The 23,738-nt window shown below is 43.6% G+C and overlaps 1 protein-coding gene across 6 annotated transcripts in view; it reads left to right on the forward strand.

Annotated features, from left to right (window-relative positions):
- CC2D1B (coiled-coil and C2 domain containing 1B) overlaps positions 1-23,738 on the forward strand; it is a 77,937-nt gene that overhangs the window by 20,786 nt on the left and 33,413 nt on the right. For 5 of the 6 annotated variants that reach the window (XR_008596999.1, XM_054979127.1, XM_054979128.1 and 2 more), the window contains 7 exons: positions 8,817-8,892; positions 14,190-14,300; positions 14,481-14,611; positions 15,336-15,408; positions 17,682-17,809; positions 20,583-20,778; positions 22,824-22,996. Coding sequence is in view for 5 of the 6 variants with exons in the window: in XM_054979127.1 (XP_054835102.1) it covers positions 8,817-8,892; positions 14,190-14,300; positions 14,481-14,611; positions 15,336-15,408; positions 17,682-17,809; positions 20,583-20,778; positions 22,824-22,996 (888 nt within the window). In the remaining variant the exon portion in view is untranslated. The remainder of the gene's footprint in view (positions 1-8,816; positions 8,893-14,189; positions 14,301-14,480; positions 14,612-15,335; positions 15,409-17,681; positions 17,810-20,582; positions 20,779-22,823; positions 22,997-23,738) is intronic. The other variant, XM_054979131.1, reaches the window with a different exon arrangement.

The raw sequence follows: 23,738 nt of genomic DNA on the forward strand, positions 1-23,738 counted from the left end.
CATTTTCACTTTATTGTATCAGCATGTCAGCTAATTTTATCAAAACTTCAGAAACAGCAACCCATAAAATCCAGCATAAATAACCAAAGCCAAGATGCTTTCACATAGCACTAGAATGATAACTAAGATTTCTCTAGACAAGCTTCACAGTGAAGAATTGTCCATAATTGTGGTGCCAGTGTCCTTTCCTAATTATTGATCAGATTATTAATGACCTCCGTTGGTGACTTCATGTAAACTTTACGAATCATGAGAGACATGGGAGTAGTATAACCCCATACAGCATCTGCCAAGAGGCAGAACCCAAGCACCATTTTCTGGCATTTGCCTTCCAGGTAGAGAAGATCCTCCAGCGTCCCCACCCCATCCAACCCTAGCAAGGCATTTCAGAAGGCTACCAGGGTTGGTATTAAAAGCCACTGATAAATCTAGGACAATCAACACGGTAGCTGCCTTGAGCTGCTTTTTAGTGAAAAGGCAGCTAATAAAGGTTTTTAATTAATTTATTTCTCTTGTCTTCCAATTCAAGTAATTAGTCAGCAGTTTCTGTGCCAGAACTGAGCCTGAAAACCAATTGACATTGGTCCAGAAAATCCAGGTTCACTCAAGGCTGCCTTGAGCTGAAATACTAGGGAAAAGACTGTAGTGAGAAATTTCAAGAAGGGAAACAGGCTCCCCACCCACCCACAAACTGTCTTTCTTCTTTGTATTTGCAGTTATTGCACTTTTTCTATGCAAAGCAGCTTCCCCATTTAAACTGTTACTGAAAATTGTTTTCAAATGGAATTTTCCTTTGGATGTATTTTATTTTCTGCTGCCACCTGCAGGCCGTTAACAGAAACCCTGTAAGAAAATCAGAACCCCCTTTTTGCTTCAGCCAATGTGGAGGTTGGGACAAAATTTTGGGAATCTCAGTGATTAGAGATATTCTCATCTCTTCCTGCTTCTCTTCTTAGATGAGCATGGGCCAAAGCATGAGGCTTTTTCTGGGATGCAAAGACCAAATGACTCCAGTTTCCAAAAAAGAAAAAAATATCTTTCAAGTATATAAGCAGGCATTGGATATAACAAGCATCCATGTAGTTGAGCAGCATGGTTTGTTGTTAAGGCTCTGTTCGTTTCAACTTACTTCATTCTCGATCTGGGTGGTCACCAGTCTTCAGACCCTGTGCCAATCTGTCTGTCCTTCAGAGTCTCCATGAAGGCACAGCTGCCTCCTCCTTCCCATACCCTCAAAACCACTCCCTATGTACATTCACCAGGTGGGAAAAGAAAAGACTTAGTAGAGCCGTCTGGCCACTTTGATGCTGGAAGGTCCCAATTGTATAGGTACATGCAGCAGAGCTCTCTAAACCTATCCCTTTGCTGCATTCATTATTATGCAAATGGATTTATTGCCTTAAACTCTGTGACTCAGAATTCAGAAGGAATTGAGATGGAGGGAAGCTGGCTACAGGGCACTTTGAGATTGACCTCTGAGCTTTCATAGAGTGTAAACCCAACATTCACAAAGCAAAGTGGAACAGCAAACATCACTTCACAAAAAACAGAGTTGCGCTTACCGTAACTACTGTTCACTGTCCGTCTTCTGTGCAGCCCCACATGGGACTGCGCCTGTGCAGGCCTGCCGACCGGATTTTTTCTTTCTAGCAAAACGTCCACTAGGGGGCGCACGTCCGATCCAATGCGCATGCGCGGCCGTTTCCCGCCCGAGCGACATTGGGCGACGTCGCCCCCTTCCCCTCAGTTTCTCCTTTGCCGCCGAATGCCTTCACATTATCTGGAAGAACACAGCGGGGTAGGAGGGAGGGTTGTGTGTCTGCACAGAAGACGTCAGTGAACAGTAGTTACGGTAAGCGCAACTCTGTTTTCACTGTCCGTCTTCTGTGCAGCCCCCCATGGGAGACTCACAAGCCACTTACCCAGGAGGCGGGCATGTGTTCTCACTGAAAAAGAGACTGAAGCACTGCTTGACCAACAGCAGCCTCTTTCCTTTCCCACACATCTAGAGCGTAATGTTTAGCGAACGTGTCAGAGGACGACCACGTCGCAGCCCTGCAGATGTCTTGCAAGGGCACGCCCCTAAGGAAGGCCGCAGAGGCAGCTTGCGCTCTGGTGGAATGAGCTTTTACTTCCAAAGGGCAAGGTAACTTAGCATGCGAGTAGCAGGCCCTAACAGTCTGAGTAACCCAGCGAGAAATTGACTGGGCTGTAGCAGCCTCTCCCTTCCTGGGCCCATAATAGCACACAAACAGTTGTTTGGCACTCCTAAACTGTGACGTACGTTGGAGGTAAAATAAAATAGCCCTCCTCACATCCAAGGAATGTAAGGCCCTTTCAGAGCTACCAGAAGGGTCAGGAAAAAAGATAGGCAGGACAATGTCCTGTGAGGTGTGAAATTGAGTGGACACTTTGGGTCTAAAACGAAGGTCAGGTCTCAGCACCACCTTATTCTGATGGACCTTCAAAAAGGGAGGGTCCCACCTCAGCGCAGCCAGCTCGCTAACCCTACGGGCAGATGTAATGGCGATCAAGAAGGCCACTTTACAGAATAACCATTTTAAATCACAGGTAGCCAGTGGTTCGAAGGGTGATTTCATAAGCCCCGCCAACACTACATGCAGTGACCATTGGGGAACAATTTCCTTGACTTGTGGAAACATATTATACAACCCTTTCAAAAAAGACTTCAACAAACTGTGGGAGAACACCGTCTTCCCATCTATCTTAGGGTGGAAGGCTGAAATGGCAGCCAAATAAACTTTAATAGAAGAATTAGAGAGTCCCCCATCCCTTTAGGGACAGGAGGAACTCAAACACAGAAGACAACTGGCAATCCCAAACATTCACTTCGTTGCCAGCAGCCCAGGCCTCAAAACGCTTCCATTTAGCTGAGTATGACCTGCGAGAGGTGTCTCTACGGGCATTCAGCAAAATTTCAGCTACCCTGTCAGACATCCCTTCCGCCCCTGAATGTGCCAAGCAGTGAGGTTGAGTTTGGGTAGGTCGTGATACCAAACCCCTTTGTCGGACAGAAGGTCCGGGTTCAGTTTGAACCGATAATATAACCCCTGTGAAAGCTGCATGACATGCTGGAACCATGCTTGTCTGGGCCAGAAGGGCGCTACTAGAATTAAGTGAGGCCCATCCCTCTGGATCTTGCTGACGACCCGAGACAGCAGTGGGAACGGAGGGAAGGCATAAAACAGGTGCCCTGTCCAGCGTATTTGGAACGTGTCCCCTAGGGAATGGCGACCCAGCCCTCCCCTGGAGCAGAATCGTGGGGCCTTCTTGTTGGCCTCTGACGCAAAGATGTCTATGCCTGGAAATCCCCAGTCCAAAAAGATGGAGTTCAGGTAGTTGTCTGCTACGGTCCATTCGTAGCTGTCGAATCGCATCCGACTCAGTTTGTCTGCGATGACATTGGTGGTGCCAGGAATATGGACCGCATGAATGGATATGCCCTTGTCCACGGCCCACTCCCAAATCCGAATGGCCTCTTCGCAAAGGGCCTTGGAAGTAGTGCCCCCTTGCTTGTTCAGGTAGAACATCGTGGTGCAATTGTCCGTGAGCACCTGAACGGGCTTCTGCTGCAGCGTGTCTGCGAAGGCGATAAGGGCATAACGGACTGCTCTCAATTCTAGCAGGTTAATGTGATCTTCCCTCTCCTGGGTAGACCAGACCCCATGTGCCCTAAGGGCACCACACTGGGCTCCCCATCCTATCGTGGAGGCATCAGTGGAGATTGTGATCTCGGTTTGGATGGACCCAAACGCAACACCCCCAAGGAGGTTAGTCTCATCAAGCCACCATCGTAAGGACCGGATAATCCCCCTGGGGATGGAATACCGCTTATTCTGGGACTCATGTTCAAAATTATGGACCGAGAGGAACCACAGCTGGAGAGGTCGCATGTGCAACCTGGCCATAGGGGTGACAGCCGTGGAAGAGGCCATGAGGCCCAGTAGCCTCTGGATAGCTGTTACGGATTGGAACCTGCATTTAGAAAAAAGGTTCACCATCCTGCCAATCTTTAAAGCACGCTCCCTGGGCAGAAAACCTCTGTTTATGTCACCATCCAATTCCATACCGATAAACAGTATTCTCCTGGACGGGGTAAGGTTAGACTTTTGTAAGTTAACCAAAAGTCCTAATCTGGAGCAGGTGAGCATCACAGTATGAATCTGGGCCAGGAGTGCATTAGCAGAGGGTGCTGCTAGAAGCCAATCGTCAAGGTAGGGATAGATGGTACAACCCTGTTCCCTTAAATAAGCCACTACAACAGCCATACATTTAGAAAAAACTCGTGGGGCTGTTGAGAGACCAAAGGGAAGCACCTGGTAATGGTAGGCTTTATTGTTACATAGAAACCTAAGGTACTTCCTATGATCAGGATGGATGGCAATATGGAAATATGCATCCTTGAGGTCCAGGACAGCGAACCACATGTCCTTGGGCATTAACTGGAGGACTGTGTTCAAGGTAAGCATCCCGAACCGTTTAACGAGAACGAATTTATTCAGTTCCCGTAGGTCTAAGATGGGTCGTACCCCCCCCATCTTTCTTGTCTACCAGGAACATCCTGGAGTAAAAACCTAAGAGGGGGTCCTGAGGGAGTACCTCCTTCACAGCCCCCTTCTCTAGTAGTGCCACAACCTCAGCCTGTAAGTTATCAGAAGAGGATTGTACTGAGAGGTCAGGAAGAGACAACACTGGGTAAACATCAAACTGAATTTTATAGCCAACTTTAACGATATTAAGAACCCAACTATCAGATGTAATTTCTGCCCACGCAGAGGCAAACTGAACCAATCTGTTTCCAAACATGACAGACTGTTCGAATTCTAGTCAGAACTGCTTTGGTTGCGTTGCTGACTCTTTGACATCGCGGGCTTGTGGACCGCGACGAGGGCGGTAGCTAGGCCTCCGGCCCTGAAAGGAACCTGTAGGCGGCTGGAATTGCCTGTAGGACCCATAACGTGGATACGGCTGGTATTGCTGCTGCCGTCCACGATAGTCCTGTGAAGAGCGATATTGAAAATGATTCTCGGTGGATGGCCCGGTCGGGAGAATGCTGTAGGAACGGGCTGTCAGCCGATCTTTGCGCTTCTGCGACAGGTATTCATCTGTCTTAGATGAAAACAGGGATTGACCTTCAAAGGGCAGATTTTCCACTTTGTTTCGTGTCTCGACGGGCAGTGCAGTCGTGCGGAGCCACAAGTGTCTGCGGAGTACGATGGACGAAGCTAACGCTCTTGCAGAGGTGTCAACGGTATCGCGACCAGCATTTATTTGTTGTTGAGACAGTCGCAGGGCCTCATCAAGAACCACCTTCGCCAACACCCTCTGGTCTGCAGGGAGTTTTTCCATAAAGGCCACCATGCGGTTCCAGAGGAAAATTTGATACGCTCCCATGATGGCTGAGTAGTTGGAGATTTTCAGCGTCAGGGCCGCAGACGAGTATAATTTCTTGCCCAAGGAATCCAATTTTCTGCTCTCCTTATCAATGGGCACAGCATAAGACCCTTGGCGTTGCCGGGTCTGCATTTCCTCAGTAATGAGGGAAGAAGGGGGTGGATGCTCAAAGAGTAACGCACATACGTCATCCCGTGTCTTGTACAGAGCCTCCAGCTTGTGGGATGTTGGGTACACAGAAGCCGGCTTCTCATAGGTGTTGTGAATGATTTCCACCAAGCCTTCAGTGAATGGGAAAGCAATAGTTGGAGGGTTCCCAGACTGGACATATTGCAGAATTTTATCTTTCGGCTTAGGATCTACAGCAGAGATCTCAATATCCAAAGAACGGGCCATCCGGACCATCTGTTCAGTATAGAGTCGGTAGTCCTCAGATGGTGACACACGACCGGTCCCAATGATGATGTCATCCGGTGACGGGTCAGACGGAGGGCTGGGACTCGGGCCCTGGTAAGGTTCTGGATGTTGGTAAGGCGAAACGCGCCTGGGAGAACCATAGTGGGAGAACTCACTCCGAGTGTCACCCCAATACTCCCTGCCAAAGGATGGAGAGCTGGCATACAGGGAACCCTCTCTGTCATATCCACTCCGAGGAAGGTGATAAGGCCGGTCCTCCCTGTCCGCATAGTCACCAGCATGCCACACATTTGGGCAACCTGAGGTGGAGCGTCGGGCAGGTCACCATCGTCATCAGTGGAGTGGTGAAATGGAGGTGACAGGTGCGGTGACGGGGTCGAGGGCTTCTCCCAGAGCACCTCATCCGTTTGGACCGATGCCGATTGCCTGTGCTTCGATTTCTTTTTTGACTTCTTCTCGCACTTGGCGGCTGAAGTCTGATCGGCGCTTCAGTTCCGGTCTGTCGGAGCTGGCGATATCACGACAGGCAACGGATCTGATGCCTTCGGATCCGATCGTGCACTCGACTTCGGAGCGAGGCTAGTGCGCGCCGATTCAGCAAGTTTCAGAGCCGACAACGACGGAACCGATGTCGGATCCGATGGCTTGGGAACCGACCCAGCAGGGATGCTCGGTTCCGATGTAGTTCTCGGCACCTTCGGAGCCGGTGTGGTAGTCGGTTCCGACCTCGACGGGGATCTGGAACGGTGCCGCTTCCGAGTCGGATCCGACCTCGGAGCCGAGTGCTTGCGACCCGACGCGGAACTCTCAGCCTCCTTCGGATCCAGGGTTGGGGTCGGGGCTTGTAGGGGCCGATCCGGCGAGCGAGAGCGGGAGGTAGAAGCAGTGCTCCGGACAGATCCCATCACTGAAAGGGTTTTGGCCGTCCCAGTAGTCGGTGGTGGCCCCCCCGGGGTATCAGGGGCTCCCGACGCCCGCATAGCACGTCTCCACAGTAGGGCATTCAATCTGTTTGCCCTCTCAGCCCTGGCCTTTGGGGTGAACCGTTGGCAATGCTCACATTTTTCCACAATGTGTCCTTCACCCAAGCACTCGAGGCAAACGGAGTGACCGTCTGTCCTGGTCATCTTCGTTGAGCAGGTAGAACAACGCTTAAACAGCAACTTCTCCGACATGTTCGACTCGATCTCCTCAGAAAAAAGTTTCCTCAGAAAGCGGACAGCTAGTTCTTTACCGGTCGGCGGCAAAGAAGAAACTGAGGGGAAGGGGGCGACGTCGCCCAATGTCGCTCAGGCGGGAAACGGCTGCGCATGCGCATTGCATCACTTCACAAAACAAATAGTTTGGTGAAGTGTCATTTCATTGCACATCTATAACAAGTTGTTCATGCATACAATTTATACACATTTTTTCTCCCTTCCAGGACTCAGAACAGATTGAGAAAATAGCATGTGTAGAATGTATGAGTAACATTTAGTACAGCTGTTGCTGTGATAAATTTCACTATGCTTTTTGTGGATTATAGGCGGAAATTCATTAGGTATATAAGTAGCAAAGATGAGAAAGATGTACTTGTTGAATTTCTATGTAGTCAGGAGCCCCATAGCACAGAGTGGTAAGCGGCAGTACTGCAGCCCAAGCTCTGCTCACGACCTGAGTTCGATCCTGACAGAAGCCAGGTTCATGTAGCCAGCTCAAGGTTGACTCAGCCTTCCATCCTTCAGAGGTCAGTGAAATGAGTACCCAGTTTCCTGGGGGTAAAGTGTAGATGACTGGGGAAGGCAATGGCAAACCACCCCGTGACAAAAAGTCTGCCAAGAAAACGTTGTGATGCGACGTACCCCCATGGGTCAGTAATGAGTCAGTGCTTGCATAGGGGGACTACCTTTACCACATCCACACAGCCCAGTGTCTAGCTCAGTGGTTGTTAACCTTTAACCCTTCCTCACTACAAGTAAACAAACTTAGGATATAAAAATGGCACTCCAAACATGACAACTTGATTTATATAGGTGATTTATTATGTATGCATACAATACAGATCTCAGGTATACATTTAATGAGACAGTTGTGTTTGATGGTCATGAGCCAACTCTTTAATGTTAGGTTTGATTCCTGTTTGCCATGTTTTGTATTTTTAGGAGGGGGGAATCTAGGATTTTATCTTCAGGATGAGGAGAGCAGTATATACCATTTTCTTTCACTGGTTGATATAAGCTATTCAAATGAGAAGGGTTTTGCTGAAAATCCCAAATGATCCCCATTTGCTCCCCAAAGGTTTGGATGCCTCTCAAGATTTGTAGATCACCCCTATTAAATAATAACTGTTCTAGTGCTGAAAGGGCAAGGGAAAGTGTGGATGTAGGAAGTGAATATAATATGCAAGACTGTACAATGTAGTTACTGCTTATGTGGTGCATTGCATATTTAAGTTTCCTTTTTGACTCATGGTGAATTTGGCTTAACTCTTAAACTGAATGGTCCTAGCATTTTCTTTTTGGAATTAGAAGTCCACATTCTGCGACCAGATAAACTAATTTAGTTATATACAAATTAGAAAGACATGCTTAAACTGATTATCTTTTGTCCTAGATTTAAAATAATTTGGAATGTTGGCAAATACAGGGATATTGGCGGGGTAGGTGGTATGTGAATGTGTAGATGAACAAGGTCTATGCATTATACAGAGGGAAAGAAAACTTGGTTATAAAAGTTAATCTTGTGGATATCTAGAAATCTCTCATGATTTGCTCATGATTTGAATCATCAACAAGCTTCTATAACATTCAGCCTTTAAAAATCAGGGTGAGCATTAGAAATTTGAATGTGTTTTATTGTAAATGGAAGTAGCTTTTTAAGCTTTTGAAAATACTTTCAGGTATTTAGAAGCAGTGGTCTAGGGATCATGTTGAAATCAGGGCCATGCAGACCTCTAAATCCTCTGAAAACAATCTGTATTGGTTGACTGTGCCTTATTGTTTCAGAAATTTAGCATGGCCCTAGAAGCATTGGACAGTGGACAGCCAATAGACATCAAGGATATGCCTCCAGCTCCACATGGTAAGACCAGTAGTGATTTTTCAAAGTTGGGGGGCTAATGAGAAATTGTAGGTAGAGACAAGGAATAATCAGTTAAAGTATCCTAATCTCCCCCTTCATGAAAACTATGAAGTCTTATTGATTTGAGCAGGTAAATGCCTCCCCTTTTTCTTCCCCCTTCTACTAAGAATTCTGAAAATAGTGAGCATATCTTTTGGGGGGGAGGTTGCATTTTTTCTTAAACTAATATATTTCTCCGTACCCATTGACTTAAAATAGGCTTTTCCATCTGTCCTATTTAACAAGTAAGGAGCACTCAAGTCAGGGGCTGAATTGAATAGTTCATTAATGGGAGGACAGGTGACCTCTCCTGAGAGGAGAGATGGGTAAGACCTTGGGTTTTTTAAGCCCACAAAGCAACACAAATGTGAAAAAAAATCGCAGGAAACCTGTGAGTGGTGAACAAGACAGCAGACGACTGATTTTTTACTTAAATCATCCTCAGTAAATCATCACTAAGGAAAGACAAATATAAAGGATTCAACAGCAAGCCTATTCCTCTCCATAAAGTCTTGACTGTCTGGACTGAAGAATTCAGTCTCTGTGAAGTCACAGTAATAGCTGCTAATTTTTTTTATACACTAAGTTCTAGCATATACTAGGGCAGTCCAGCTCCAGGTAAAAGGAACAGACTTGTCACACTACAGTTACAGGCTGTGAAAGACACAGATATCTGAAGGCATAAGTTGAATTCACAAAAGTTTATAGCAAATAAATGTTAGTCCTTAAAAGGTCACTGGATTTTTATCTCTCTCTGACTCTTCCCATCCCAGTAGCAAGAGAACAACATTTCTGGGGCCTCTTTTCTCAATTATCTGCAGAAATTTGTAACTGAATCAGCCTTCTGCTGCTAGTTTTCTGCCTAAATTTTAAGTCTTCGGAAGAGTGTTTGTCTCCACTTCACAGACTCCCAGAAGATGCAAGCCTCAAGGTGGGGTCATCTTATTCACTCTGAAAGTCCAAAGTTGGGAAATTGAAGAGCAACATGTTGACCTTCAGGAAGACAAGTAGCTCAACTCTCTAGGGGAGCAGGCCTGTGCGATGCAAGCTGAAAGTGTCACCTGCATGGGAAAAAATGTGCTTGCTCTGCAGTCCCCACCCAGGGCATGAGAGGAGCTTCTGATCCTCAAGAGAGAGGTTTGTCCAGACCACCTCTTTCTTGGCCCAGTAGCTCAGCAGATTGGTGGAAAGCAACTTGCAGGGCTCTGCAAGTTAGTCCTGACTATTGCCTCCACCAAATCCTGGCTCATGTGCCTCACATTCCAAAAGGGATTGAGAGCATGCTGGAGTATCTCCATGGACATCCTGGTGCTGGCCATGGGGGCGGGGGGGGGGCTGCTGAGAAAGGGTGGGAGGGGAACCAGCTGACTTAGTCCCTTCTCCCATCCCCTCTGCTGACAGGAGGTCCCTCTTGGCCTGCCTATGCTGCACCTGCAGAGACGGCATCTCTCGCACTGGTGAGATGCTTGGCCCACTCGGTAATGGTGCCCTTGATGTGTGGGTCGCACATGGTCACCCATGCATATGACTCCTCGGGGAGAAGCTGCAGCTGGTGTATGACGCCCTGTTGCAGCCTTCTCATGAGCATGCACACTCCTTAAACAAAGTCTGCACATCCTACCCAGCAATAGCTGGTTTGATCAGGAATGTAGGGTGTTTAAAGCTAAAATATCTTAAGTTCATCAAGACTACATGAGGCAGTACGGAAATCTCTGTTCAGCATATAGCTAAATTAAGATCTCAGTATAAGATCTTGCTTAAAAGCAAGAAGGCTGCTCTTGCCAAGCAATCATGGAATGAGCTGGCTCAGGCTGCTGCCAAAAAGAAAGAATCCCTGTTTGGGGAGTTAGTCTCAGTTGGTATGGGTAGATCTCTTTATATCAAATAGAAGCCCAAATGCCTGCGAATATTTGGTATGAACATTTTATGTATTTGGTCCTGGGAGGAAGCCATAGCACACTGAAGCATATGCACCAGAGGAATGTAATGCTGTGGAGTCTGTTTCATGTTTTATGTTAGTCCCAGGGTAGTACAATCTGCAGTTTTTCCAGTCCAGATTTTACTCATATCTGTATAAACTGGCTGAAGGACTGCTAAGGAAGGCCTGAGCTAGACCGTGTGTTCCTTTATTTGTTTCTGCTGGATAAAATTACTCCTGTGGTATCTACAAAAAGACTCTTTGCAATTCCTAAATGACTGCTGAATCTTAACAGCAATGAGATTGATAATCCTGAGGAGAGCCAGCCCCATTCACTGGTAGGAAAAAGAGAGTGTGGACGTACATGGAACCAACAGGAAAAAAAACTGTCTCCAAAAAACATTGGGCTTAAAGGTGCAGGTTTATCATCTCTGTTAAAACAGAAGCAGCTGAGGAGCCCCAATCATTAAATTGATGGTTCCAGGCTGCTACTTCCTTGTGTTAGCACTGTTTCCAGGGATTGCATCTTGGAACCAGTGACACCTTGGAAGGAGGAGGGATTCCTTGAGTCAGGCACATTTCCAAGGGCCTTGGGGGAAAACCTCTTAGCCTAAGATCCCAGGCCTCGGTTAAGTTACACCTCCAGGTACCACCCCTCAGAGCTGACACAGCCAAGGAGGGGAGGGGCCTTTATTCAAGTAGGCATGCAGGCAAAACCTCTGGGAAAGAACCTTGGAACAGAGGGCTTTGTCAGGCCACGTTTGCAGGCTTCTCTCCTTAGAACCAAGCGGGCAGGCGCCTTTAATCAGGCTGGCATGCAGCTGTGGCCTTGAAGAAAGAGCCATTATGAGGCTCTGAGGGCCACACCTCTAGACTTAGCCCTTGATAATTAAGGGTACCAGGGAGGGAGCAGGTGTCTTTAATCGGGCTGCCATTTTCCAGCATCTTGAAGAGGCCACCCTTGAGCCGTAACGACAATGGGAAAGACAGAAACTTTTATTCTTTAAATGTAGTTTTATTCTTCTCTAGAAAGACTGTTGATGATTTAAAACTTTTAAAATAAATAATTCTTAGCCTCAAAGATGAAGTGAGGGAAAAGCAGAGAACAACAATGGAGATCTCTGCAGTGGCAAAAAGAGAACTTGAGGGAATCCTCCTGGTCATGTGATGATTTTGGGTAGGAAAGCACCAAAGGGAGGAGGGGCCCTCCTAATCTTCTAGAAAGCTGTGGAAATTTCCGTGGCTGGCCTGTGTGTGTGTAGTCCCAGTGAGGAACTTCACAGAAGCCAGGAAGGTGTCGGCCAGATTTTTTTTGCATGCATAGATAGCTGACTATTTTCTGAGGGTGGGGACTCCCAGTTCCCATGACTATTAGATAGAAGATTATTTTCCTGTATTTAACAACACAAAGAAACTGAATTATATGTAAAGGATAACTGTAAAACACATTGACTTCAGAATATCATAAAAATCTAACAGTAGGGGTATTTAGTGGATACTTCTTCAAATAGATATTTCTTCCTATTCCAGCAATGGAATTCATTTATTTTAGTTATTAAAATATTTACAAGGGGGAGACCTAGAAGGACTTACAGAGGGCATCTCATTGTCTCCTCCCGCACTCTTTTCTCTTTCCCTGAAAGCTCTCACAGCCTCTCCACTGTCACTGTTTCCCTTTTCTCTTACCCCTCCCCCCTACATTGTTCTGCCCCCCTTGCATTTCAGCTTCATCTCCTTCCCTCCCTCTGGCATCCTTTATGCAAGTCACATTGCAAGTTGCTGGGGGTTGCTGCTGGGTCCGGCCCTGATGAGTCTTCTCTTCTACCCCATTCCCTTCCCTTTTACTGACAGAAATCAAGGCTTGAAGTCTTGCCAATACTAGCAACCTTCACAGTGGTCACTGAGGGAAGTAATTTTTAAAGCCACAGGCAATGCTTCTGTTATTTGGGGGGAACGTTAATGTCCGATGTAATTTTTTTTAGATTTTTCTGCAAACCTTGGTCTTCTTTCAGGTTTGTAGAAAGATCTGTCTTGTCTGTTTGTGGCTCCAGTCTACAAATTTAAGAATCCACAAATTTGGCCATGTTGAGAATTAGGTATATTGACATGTGGGGATCTGCAAGAACTTACAGGGGACATCTCATTTTCCCCTCCCCCACAATGTCCTTGCTCCTTAGTCTCTCCCCCCCTTTCCTGCTTCCTTGTCTCCTTTAAACCCTCTTTTGTCTCTCCCCCCACCCCGCATCCTCTCCCCACGGTCCAGTTGCATAGTGGGGAGCCTACAAGGACAACTTTTCCTGTATCCCCTTCCTCATGCTATTTTTTTCTTTCCCTTCTTCTGGTAGCCTCCATATGCTCACCTTTCCGTACATCCTCTCCTTCAAACCCACTTAACTTTTATCTGCCCCTCATTTTCACTAAATTTCTTAATTTACTTTATTTATATACCGTTCTCCACAGTGGGGAGTGAAAGCAGCTTACATCATTCTCCTTGTCTCTGTTATCAACACCACACCTCTGAGAGGTATATTAGGCTGTCTGTGTGTGTCTGGCTCAAAATCACCCAGTGAGCTTCCACAGCTGATTGGTGATTCGAACCTGAGCCTTCTGAATTCTCTTCTGAAACTCTAACCACTACACTATACTGGCTTGGGAGGGGGGGCAGTAGCAAGCAGCCAGGCCTGGATGAGCCATGGGAGTCATGCCATATCACCCAGTGGTTGATTCTGGGCCTGGCCCTAATAATTTCTCTTTTAAAGGCTAAACAGCCCTGGAAAGAGCCCTGTTTCCTCCCCCTGCCTTTTTCTGACAAACCAAGCCTGGAATAATGGCTGAACTTTTATGATTGCCTGAGGACTTCTGGTTAGAGCTACAGGCACTCCTTTTATCCTTTTGCGTTTTCTTAACACCCCCCCCCCCAAAAGTACTTTCAGATTACATATTTTTCTGCAAACCTGGTTGCATTTTTTAGGTATCTAGGAAGATCTCTCTTGTCCATTCATGGCTTCAATCTCTGGATTTAGGTATCCTTAGATCAGGGCCATTTGACTATTAGTATATAAGATATTCCACATTTCTTTGTGGCTCAAGGCACCTTACAAGTATTAATGAAAAAATTACAATTTAAAACCAAGATATACCTCTCCCTCCACAATTGGGGCTAGGACTTGTTTGTAAAGCAGAACATCTTCCATTGAAACACTGATAACTCTTTATAGTCCAGAATTTTCTCTTGCCTCTGGTTAAATTTACATCACAACTTTAATGAAGGATTTATGGCTTTGGGGCTCTTGCCTATTAGGAAATTTAATTTGAAATTCTTCACTTTTGCTTTTTTCAGACGTTGAAAGCCTGGAAAAAATGTGCATTCCCCGTAAACCGACGCTGTCTGTACCTGTAGAAGCTTCCCAGCCTCTGACAACACAAGAGCTCCAAAGTATGAAAGCTTCAAGTGAGAGGAGTTTCAAACAAGACTTCTGTTGTGAACAGTGTTGTATAGGTTAAAGGCCCAAAAGTCCTCATGGGTTTTCAGTTTTTTTGTATAAAAGTCTGCTTCTTGTGTTGGTGAGAAAAGGAGAATGGGTTCAGATGACTGAGCTCTCATTATAGATTTTCTGTATCTTATTCAAAGGTTCTGTGCAGCAGCCAAAATCAGTACTAGAAGCTTTGCAGCAGAGGCTGGAAAAATACAAAACAGCAGCAGCTCAAGCCAAAGCAAGCGGAGCTGATCGGAAAAGCAGAATGCATGAGAGGATAGCTAAGGTAAAGAAGGAAGCTGATTTTGGTGCCAAAAATTAAGTTGTGTATAATACCCTTATTATGAATCATCAGTGTGGCATGAGGAGTAGAAGAATTAACTGTGGAAAATTTATTATTTATTTCTATTTTATGTCATTCATACCACACTGTTCTCTCCAATGCAGACCCAAAGCAGCTTACATCATTCTCCCCACACTCCATTTTATCCTCACAGCAACTCTGTGAGGTAGGTTAGGTTGAGAGTGTGTACCTGGCCCAAGGTCACCCAGTTTGCTTTCATGGCAGAATGGGGATTCAGACCTGGGTCTCCTAGATCCTAGTCATACATTCCAGCCACTATACACACACTGGCACCACACAGCCATAAAATGTGCTGGATTGGTGACTTTCTACTTTACACATACTATATTTTTTAGATCTGAATGTATACATGCACACTGGTAAATGATAAGATTCATAAAACCAAATTTACAAAGGCCGTGGGCTTATAGGTAGTTTTCTACAGCCTTTTCCCTAAAGTTTTGCAAGCTGTATTGTGCCAGTATTGGCGAGAATGGGCACACTCTTTAAAGGCAGTTTTACATTTTTATTTATAAAATGCAATATCCTTTGTGAAGTAAACATGACAACTCAGGTTGGTATAGGCACTCTGGGACACAAATGTATTTACTGTGCTTCAAAAACCTTTGCAGCCAGGCCTTATTCTAATGCACATGCCTTATTGCAGCAATACCAAGATGCTATAAGAGCCCATAGAGCAGGAAGAAAAGTGAATTTTTCAGAACTACCCATTCCCCCTGGTAAGTTTGTTTTGTCTGATCTGAAATATTTAGCCTAAGCACTTTTCCTAGTACAATTGCCAGAAATACTTCAGCAGAATTCCTCCTACCTTTCTTTGTCAAATGCTGATTTGACCCTGTGATGACGCTGCTGAATTTGCGTTAAAACTACCCATTGTTCTGTCTCTCAAGTTGCAGTTATCACCCATAAGCCAAAAGAGTAACTGAAAGTGGGTGCTTAAAACTTTTGCTTGCCTAGGAAGGAAGGAGATATTTGTCTTTAATTTATTGGTAACAATTTTGCAACTTAGAGAACTATCTCAGGTCATTTTTTGGGGTTCCACAAGGCACAATCTTATCCCCCATGTTATTTAACCTCTATGTAAAGCCTTTAGGAGAACTCATTTGTAGTTATGGAATTAAGTGCCATCAATGTGCAGATGATATCCAGCTCTATATCTCGTTATCCAAATCCCCTGGTGATGCAGTAGAGATACTGAGTTGCTGCTTGACAGCTGTTGTCAACTGGCTAAGAACAAACAAATTTAAATTAAACACAGACAAGATAGAGACGATGCTGGTTGGAAAACAAATATTGAGCTTCCAGCCTTTGATGGGGTTCAGTTGACTTTGGCTGACTCAGTTAAGAGTCTAGGAGTTATAGTAGACCCAGCACTGTTGCTAGAGAAACAAATAAACGTAGCTGTAAAAAAGGCGTTCTCAAGAATTCAGACTAGCTTAGAAGATGGCCCCATACCTTGACATGGTTGATCTGGCCACCTAGATTTATGGCACAGTAACATCAAGACTAGACTACTATAATGCACTCTACGTAGGTCTCCCCTCAAATCAACTCGAAGTCTTCAGTTGGTGCAGAACACTAGAGCTCGTTAACACTCAGGAGCTAGACGGAGCCTACATATTACTTCCATTCTGCAGTCACTCCATTGGTCATGACTATCACATTCATGGCCTTGGCGCCTCATATCTGCGTGTCCACCTCTCCCCGTGTTCCACCACAGCAGCTTTGCTCATCTAGTCAGGGCTGTCTGCAGATAGCACCCTGCAGTTGGGCAAAATCAGCTTCTTCCCGTACATGTGTTTTCTTTGTGGTAGCCCCCCCCTTACAGAATGGCCTGCCTGAGGAGGTCAGGAAAAACCCTGCTCTCCTAGCTTTCTGCAAACTATGCAAAACTGAATTATTCAGGAAGGCTTTCTACCTAGATTACAGGACTGTCATAAGGAAGCTCAGAGAGATGCCTTGGTAGGCATGGGGACTAAATGCTATGCTATTGGGCACTGCCTGCTGATGTAGAAATGTGCCTGCTAGGGAGTTTTCACACTGCTAAACATGCCATGGAAATTAGTTACACTTTGTTTCAGGTAGATTTCATCTCTGTGCTCAGCATTATGCTTGTTTAAAAATAAATACATAATAAAAATCTTCTTGCCCTGCTGTGAACATAAATAGGATTTTATGAGGTGCAAAAATTATGTGCCTTCAAATTCTGTGGCCTAGGAAAAAAACCTGTCATATTATTCTGTTAGAATAACTTTTGCAAAATAGATTTTGAAATCTGCATATAGATTAGCTGATTAGATTCATAGATTAGCTGATTAGATTCAAAAGATGTATTTGCACGATTAGCATTTTTTAAAAGGCTTTTAAAGAAAGTTTTTTTTTAAAAAAAAAGAGGAAAAGGAAGGTGGGATATTTATGTCAAAAGCAATATAGAATTAGGGGTGAGAATTAGAATTCCAGAAAGCTGTATTTGATCTCCCACTCATTAGTGTGAAAAATTGCCTATTTTATAACGTCCTGGATGCATGACACAGTTCCTCTCTGTCAGTATTTTCCTATTTGATTTTATGTGAGGAAGAGCAGCTGCAGCCCTCCACCAGAGTCCATGTTCATGGAAGCATAGATGAATGTCTGCATGCTTACCTAGTCAAAAAGACCACAGCTGCTTTGCATTACTAGTTTTGTGGGCAGCCACTGCCACTTGTGGTAAGAGTGCTATCAGGGTTTGGCAGTCTGTGTACGATTATAACTTGTTTAACAGGGCGCTGTTATTACTGGTTGCCAACCGGGAAGGGTTTTGCTTTCGTGTCCTGCCTGTGGGTGTCCCAGAGGCATCTGGCTGGTCATGGCAGGGGCAGAGGGAGAGAGAAAAGATGCTAGACTACATGGGTCTTTGGACCTGATCCAGCAGCTGCTGTTATGCTCTCATAAACATAGGCTTTAAAAGAGCTGAAATATGTTTTTAAAATCCTATGTCTTTTTTCTCTTCCAGGATTCCCTCCAATTCCTGGAGTTGCTCCTGAAGATGACAGTACCGTAGCGGCAGTGCTGGAAAGTGCAAGTAAGTTGATTAAAATGGAAGAGGAGGAAGAAGAGGACAAAGATGATGATGATGATGAGGTTTGTTGATAGTATTTAATGCCTTAAACCTTGCTTTTCAGAGCTGTTGATACACATTCACCCTTCCTCATAAATCCTGACATAGAAACTGCTTGTGCTGGTTTAAGCCTGGCTCTTTCCTCTTGTTTTCCTAATACCATCCATCTACTAGCCCAGTGTGCTGTAACTTACGGATTTCCTGTTATGGTAAAAGTACTTGTGAAGTTATTTAGAGCTGTGAGTCTAAAGGTTATAGAATGCACCAAGCACCAAGGCGATGGGGCAGCATTAGTAATTTTTTAAAATTATTTGATTAAAACAGAAAATAGCATTGGACTGTAGAAAGAATATCAAAAGCAGACTGTATAACAGAAAGTAACATTAGACAGTAAACATAACCTCAAAGCAAAATATGTAACAAAGTATGAAACCTACATAATAAAATAACAAAAAGTAACATTAAAGAATAAACAGAATAACAAAAACAGAATATATAGCAGATTATTAAAACTACATAACATTGTCTACTTTTATGTTTAACTGGAAACCCCTTATTGACTTTCTGTGTGAGACGAGGAAAAACGAACTGATGATCTGTGGTTTTGATTTTTAAGAAGATAAATTTGGGAAAAATAAATAGAAGTGGGGCAATATTGAAAAGGTAAATTTTGGAGATATTAGAACAAAAAATATAATGTTTGTTAAAATATGATAGGTGTTTTAAAGAAAAATGGAAAATGAAATGTATTATTTTTCTTTTCAGTTTTTGTTTTTTGTCTCTCTTTGTATTCTATTTTTTTGTTTCCTTTTATTTCTCTGCTCTTTTACTGGCTTTTAATCTTATTAATAAAGTAAAAAAATTTAAACTCCTAAACGACATAACATTTTCCCTCTCCATTCCTTCACTTATTTATATTAAAATACATTGTAGTCACCATTTTATATTGAACTAAGCCAAACAAGGGGAGAAAAGTCAGCATTAATTGCATATTTCCGGACTTGTTGTGTGTACCATTTTATATTGAGCATATTAAAAAAATATATATCTTTCAGCCACATAATCAAAAAAGACTTTCAGTTTTTCCTAAAATTCTGAAGTTGGTCTGTTATGTATGTAAGAGGTTAATTTAGCCATTGACACACAAACATACAATTTATTCATCCATTCAGTCACATCTGGACAAAGTTCCACCTTCCATTTTGTTGCATTTACAACTGTTGCCGCTGTTACAATATATTTAAAGCGTTCACTTTGTTCTTTTGCAATATTACTTGGTAAATATTTAATAACATATTTTGGGGTCTAGCACAAAGCAGAGCTTTAATATCTTTTGCATCTCTTCATGTGTTTTTATCCAATATCTTCTCGCTTTCTTGCACCACGTGATCGAATGTTGCATCCATACATTGACATTTCCAGCACCTTCCACTATAGTCCTCATTGGTTCTGGCAATTTCTTTAGGAGTTATATACCATCTAAAAACATTTTATACCAATTCTCTCTTAAAATTTGACAAACCATAAGTTTAATTTCTTTAGTCCATAAAGATTCTCATTGGCTCATAGAGATATTTTCTTCAAAGTTTTGCATCTATTTTATCATACAGTTTTTAACTTGGTCTGATTCTGTTTCATACTGCAACAAGATTTTATATACCTTTCCTAAAAAGTGTTTTGAATCACTGCTGATTAGTTGTTCAAACACTGTTTTTTTTCTTAGTCAACCACCTTTGGATAGTTGCTCATCAGATTTGCACACCACTTGATGGTACATTAACCACGGGATGTTTTCCCCTTGAGCTTAAGTTTCTTGCTGTGTTTTTGTTCTAGCAGAATACAATAAGAATATGACTAAGCAGTAGTAATGTTGGTTGTTGGGGGTTTTCCGGGCTGTATTGCCGTGGTCTTGGCATTGTAGTTCCTGACGTTTCGCCAGCAGCTGTGGCTGGCATCTTCAGAGGTGTAGCGCCAAAAGACAGAGATCTCTCAGTGTCACAGTGTGGAAAAGATGTAGGTCATTTGTATCTACTCAGGAGGGGTGGGGTTGAGCTGAGTCATTCTGTAAGAGTTTCCCAGGGTGTGGAATGCTAATGGCGGGAGGCTTCACTGAGTCATTCTGTAAGAGTTTCCCAGGGTGTGGAATGCTAATGGCGGGAGGCTTCACTGTATCCTGAGGAGGTTCTCACTGTATCCTGAGGAAGATTAGCACATCAAGCACCAATCCATATGCAAAAGAACCTCCTCAGGATACAGTGAAGCCTCCCGCCATTAGCATTCCACACCCTGGGAAACTCTTACAGAATGACTCAGTGAAGCCTCCCGTCATTAGCATTCCACACCCTGGGAAACTCTTACAGAATGACTCAGCTCAACCCCACCCCTCCTGAGTAGATACAAATGACCTGCCAACATCTTTTCCACACTGTGACACTGAGAGATCTCTGTCTTTTGGTGCTACACCTCTGAAGATGCCAGCCACAGCTGCTGGCGAAACGTCAGGAACTACAATGCCAAGACCACGGCAATACAGCCCGGAAAACCCCCAACAACCATCGTTCTCCGGCCGTGAAAGCCTTCGACAGTAGTAATGTTTTTTCAATACTTGGCCTCCAGATCCTACCTCATTTGTTTCCCATGTCTTTGCAAAACTGTAAAATAAACTCTCAAGTGGTCCCTTGCAGCAGCATGACAGACAGCTGCTGAAATCCAATCTGAGTCATATACTGTCGTCATTATAGACGTTGTATGTGGTTTTCAAGCACATTACATTCAGTTCCTTTTTGATCCTACTAGGGTGAACTTTCCACACAGGCTCCAGCTGCCAAGAAGCCCACTCAGCTGCCTAAGAAACCAGTGCTAGTTGTTCAGCCACTTATGGTGCCATCTGCTGTAATTCAGGAAGAGTCCTCTCCAGAGAAGGATACTTCTGAACCAGCCCCTATAACAGCACCAGAGAAATCTACATCCATTGAGCATCTCTCTCTAGTTGGTAAGGACTTAGGACTACCAATCAATTTTAGTTAGGGTACCTTGTGTAAGTTAAATAACTATGTCAAAAAGTGGGAAGGAAACTACTGGGGGAAAGCCTGACTAGGAGAATACATCAACTAGTTTTAGGTAAGGGAAGCTGGAAAGAAAATTAGGCAGAGGGGACTGAGGATGTCTGGATTGATTTCCTGTCATCCAACTTTTTTAAGAGCTTGAAAGATGAGGTGTGCATTTGGAAAGGAGAGCCTAAAATGTATGAAGAGCTTACTGCAAGATCTCATGACTCTGAAGAGTGTTTCCCCCCCCCCTTCTTTCTCCATATCTTTCCTCCTTACCTCTCTGTTGTACTCCCACATGAAGCTTAGCTACTCTGAGTCAAAGCCTGACAAGCCTTACCTGATTTATTTGGTTTTGCATTGGTAGGCAGATTGCACATAACAGCAGAGTCCTGCTAGCAATGCTGTGTAGATGGGAATAAGTAGGAGCCATCGTCACGCTGTTAACAACTTAACTTTGATCATCTAATGAGAAAACCTTCTCCCACAAGTAGTTTTGTTAATGAAGTTCCACACCATCACCATAGTGTGCACGCATTGAAAATAAAAGGCAGATTTTAAAAAGAATAGTTTATACATTCGCTGTTCCTCCGTTAATAAGTTCAATGTGAACAATAGTGTTTTCCCTCCCATTTTACTGATAAATCTTGGTACTATGCTGTATAAAGGGACTTTGGTATCCTTTCTTTTGATGGATAGTAGAGTGGTTTAAATGGGTCATCTCTTTGATCCTTCTGCTACCTTCATGTACAGATCACTCTGAAACAATCCTCTCCATAAAGCACAACAAGCAAAGAGGTCAGATATACTGCAAAACAGTGATTAACAGAAAATAGCCCCTCAAACAAGACTTGCTTGTTTGTTGCATGGGAGGGGTTATTCTGATCATAGATAAAGGGCAAGAGATAGCAAAGGATCATAATGTATCCACCTGTGTCTTAAACGCAGTAAGATTCTTGATTACCACAGTTTTTCCAGGGAAGTCCCTTCAGAAATATATTTTAAGGTTCTAGAATATTGCACAGAAATCAGTTTAAACTGCATGCATGTCTTTAATTTGCCTGCTTTGTTTAGGTTTTAGGAAACGAGCATTAGTGCTCATCTAATGTAGGAAGATAAGGGTATGATGTCGTGGGGAAAAGAGTACAAGATCTACAGCATGGGGATCAGGGTCTATATAGAGTATATGCTTTGCATGTTATAGAAATTATTCCTCTGTTGATTATACACTATGTTAGATTCACTGTAGTTTTTGAGATTTCAGCAGAATAATCTGCATATTTTCAAATTTTCCATGAAGGCAACATGTTTCCTCTTACTCATTGTTAAATGAAACTGTGATAATATTGAAGCTTCCAAGAAGCCATTTGGTTGGTCTGTGTTGCATAAATTTAGGATTGGGAGCATGTTGAGGATAGGCAGTATTCACACTACAGCAAGAGAGTTAAGGTATTACTACTTTTATTTAATATATTTTAATACATCCTTCCTCTAAGGAGTTGAAGGTGGTGTACATCGTTCTCCCTGCCTCCATTTTATTATTAAAACAGCTTGGTAAAGCAAATTAGTCTGCAAGAGACTGGTCCAAGGTCACCTGGTGAGTTTGATGACAGAGTGGGGTTTGAATTTCCTAGCTCCTAGTATGACATTCTTAACCACTATACCACATTGGTTGTCAGTAAGGTATAACTCTGCCTTAAGGCTTAAGAATGTCAGGATTCATGCTGGTTAGGTAACCCTGTGGATTTATGTAAATTTCTCCCTGATCTATTCCTCATTCTATGACAGTGTAAAGCAAAATTATCTGCTGGATATGAAGGACGTGTGTCACATGCCGATATCTCTATCATGTGGGATTTGACATTTGACTTAATTTCTTCCTTGGAATTAAATCAAGAACATAAAAACACTTAACAGATTCTGGTTGTATCAGATGGGTATGAAAAGTGCTTGTTTTTTTTAAAAAAAACACTTTTTTGTTCCTTTGCAGCTAGGGAACAGATCGAATTTCTGGAGAGTAGAAAGAAGCAATACTTAAAGGCTGCAGTCCAAGCAAAGAAGAAAAATGATCTTGAAGAAGCCAAGATGTATCTTAGAACAGCAAAGAGCTTTGACCCAAAGATTGAGCTGGTGAAGAATGGCAAGTTGGTTGACATTTCCAAGGTTAGCAGAGAAGCCCTAAGGGAAGGTATCAAGACTAATGAATTTGAGAGAAGGCGTCATCCTCACCACCTTGTGTCACCATTTACCCATTGTTGCTATTTAACATATTCCTTCTGGCTTTTCCTTGTTAAAAAGAGGGAAGTGTTTCCACAATTGGTCCTGGGCCTGGCTGTTATCCTTTCTTTTCTCCATGCATTAAAGAAGCATTTTAAAAGTTCTGAGTACTCAGTTGCACCCCTTCACTTTAGAGAACTTGTTTATCTTAGGCATTTTAAACACAATGAAATAAAGAAATATGATGGCTTTATATACCGCCCTGGGGATGGGCGGTATATAAATTGAAAAAATAAATAAATAAATAAATAAATTTACACCCCACCACTTAAGGACACACTTATTGGGAGAGGGAACAGGATGAACTGATGAAATTGCTCAGATTTCAGGGTTACTTGGAGTGGGGAAGGGCAGATCTCCTTACTCATGTACATGATATGCAAATGGTGGTCAACTATTCTAATTGTCCTGGAACCTTCCTGGTCCTCCATGTTCTTTCCTGGTACCTTTGACTCATTATTATTGATGAGTAGCATCAGTGTCATCTGGTGCGTAGGACATTTCATCCAATCCTTGAAAGAAAGTCTGAGGTTTAAAGTCTCCCACAATCACCAGGCAATTTAACCTCTATTTTCATGGAGTCATAAGAAAGTTCAGGGTGTGTGAGGCTGTTGGTCCAAGGCAATTT

This window comes from Eublepharis macularius, chromosome 5, assembly GCF_028583425.1.
Source record: "Eublepharis macularius isolate TG4126 chromosome 5, MPM_Emac_v1.0, whole genome shotgun sequence".
NCBI lineage: Eukaryota > Metazoa > Chordata > Lepidosauria > Squamata > Eublepharidae > Eublepharis > Eublepharis macularius.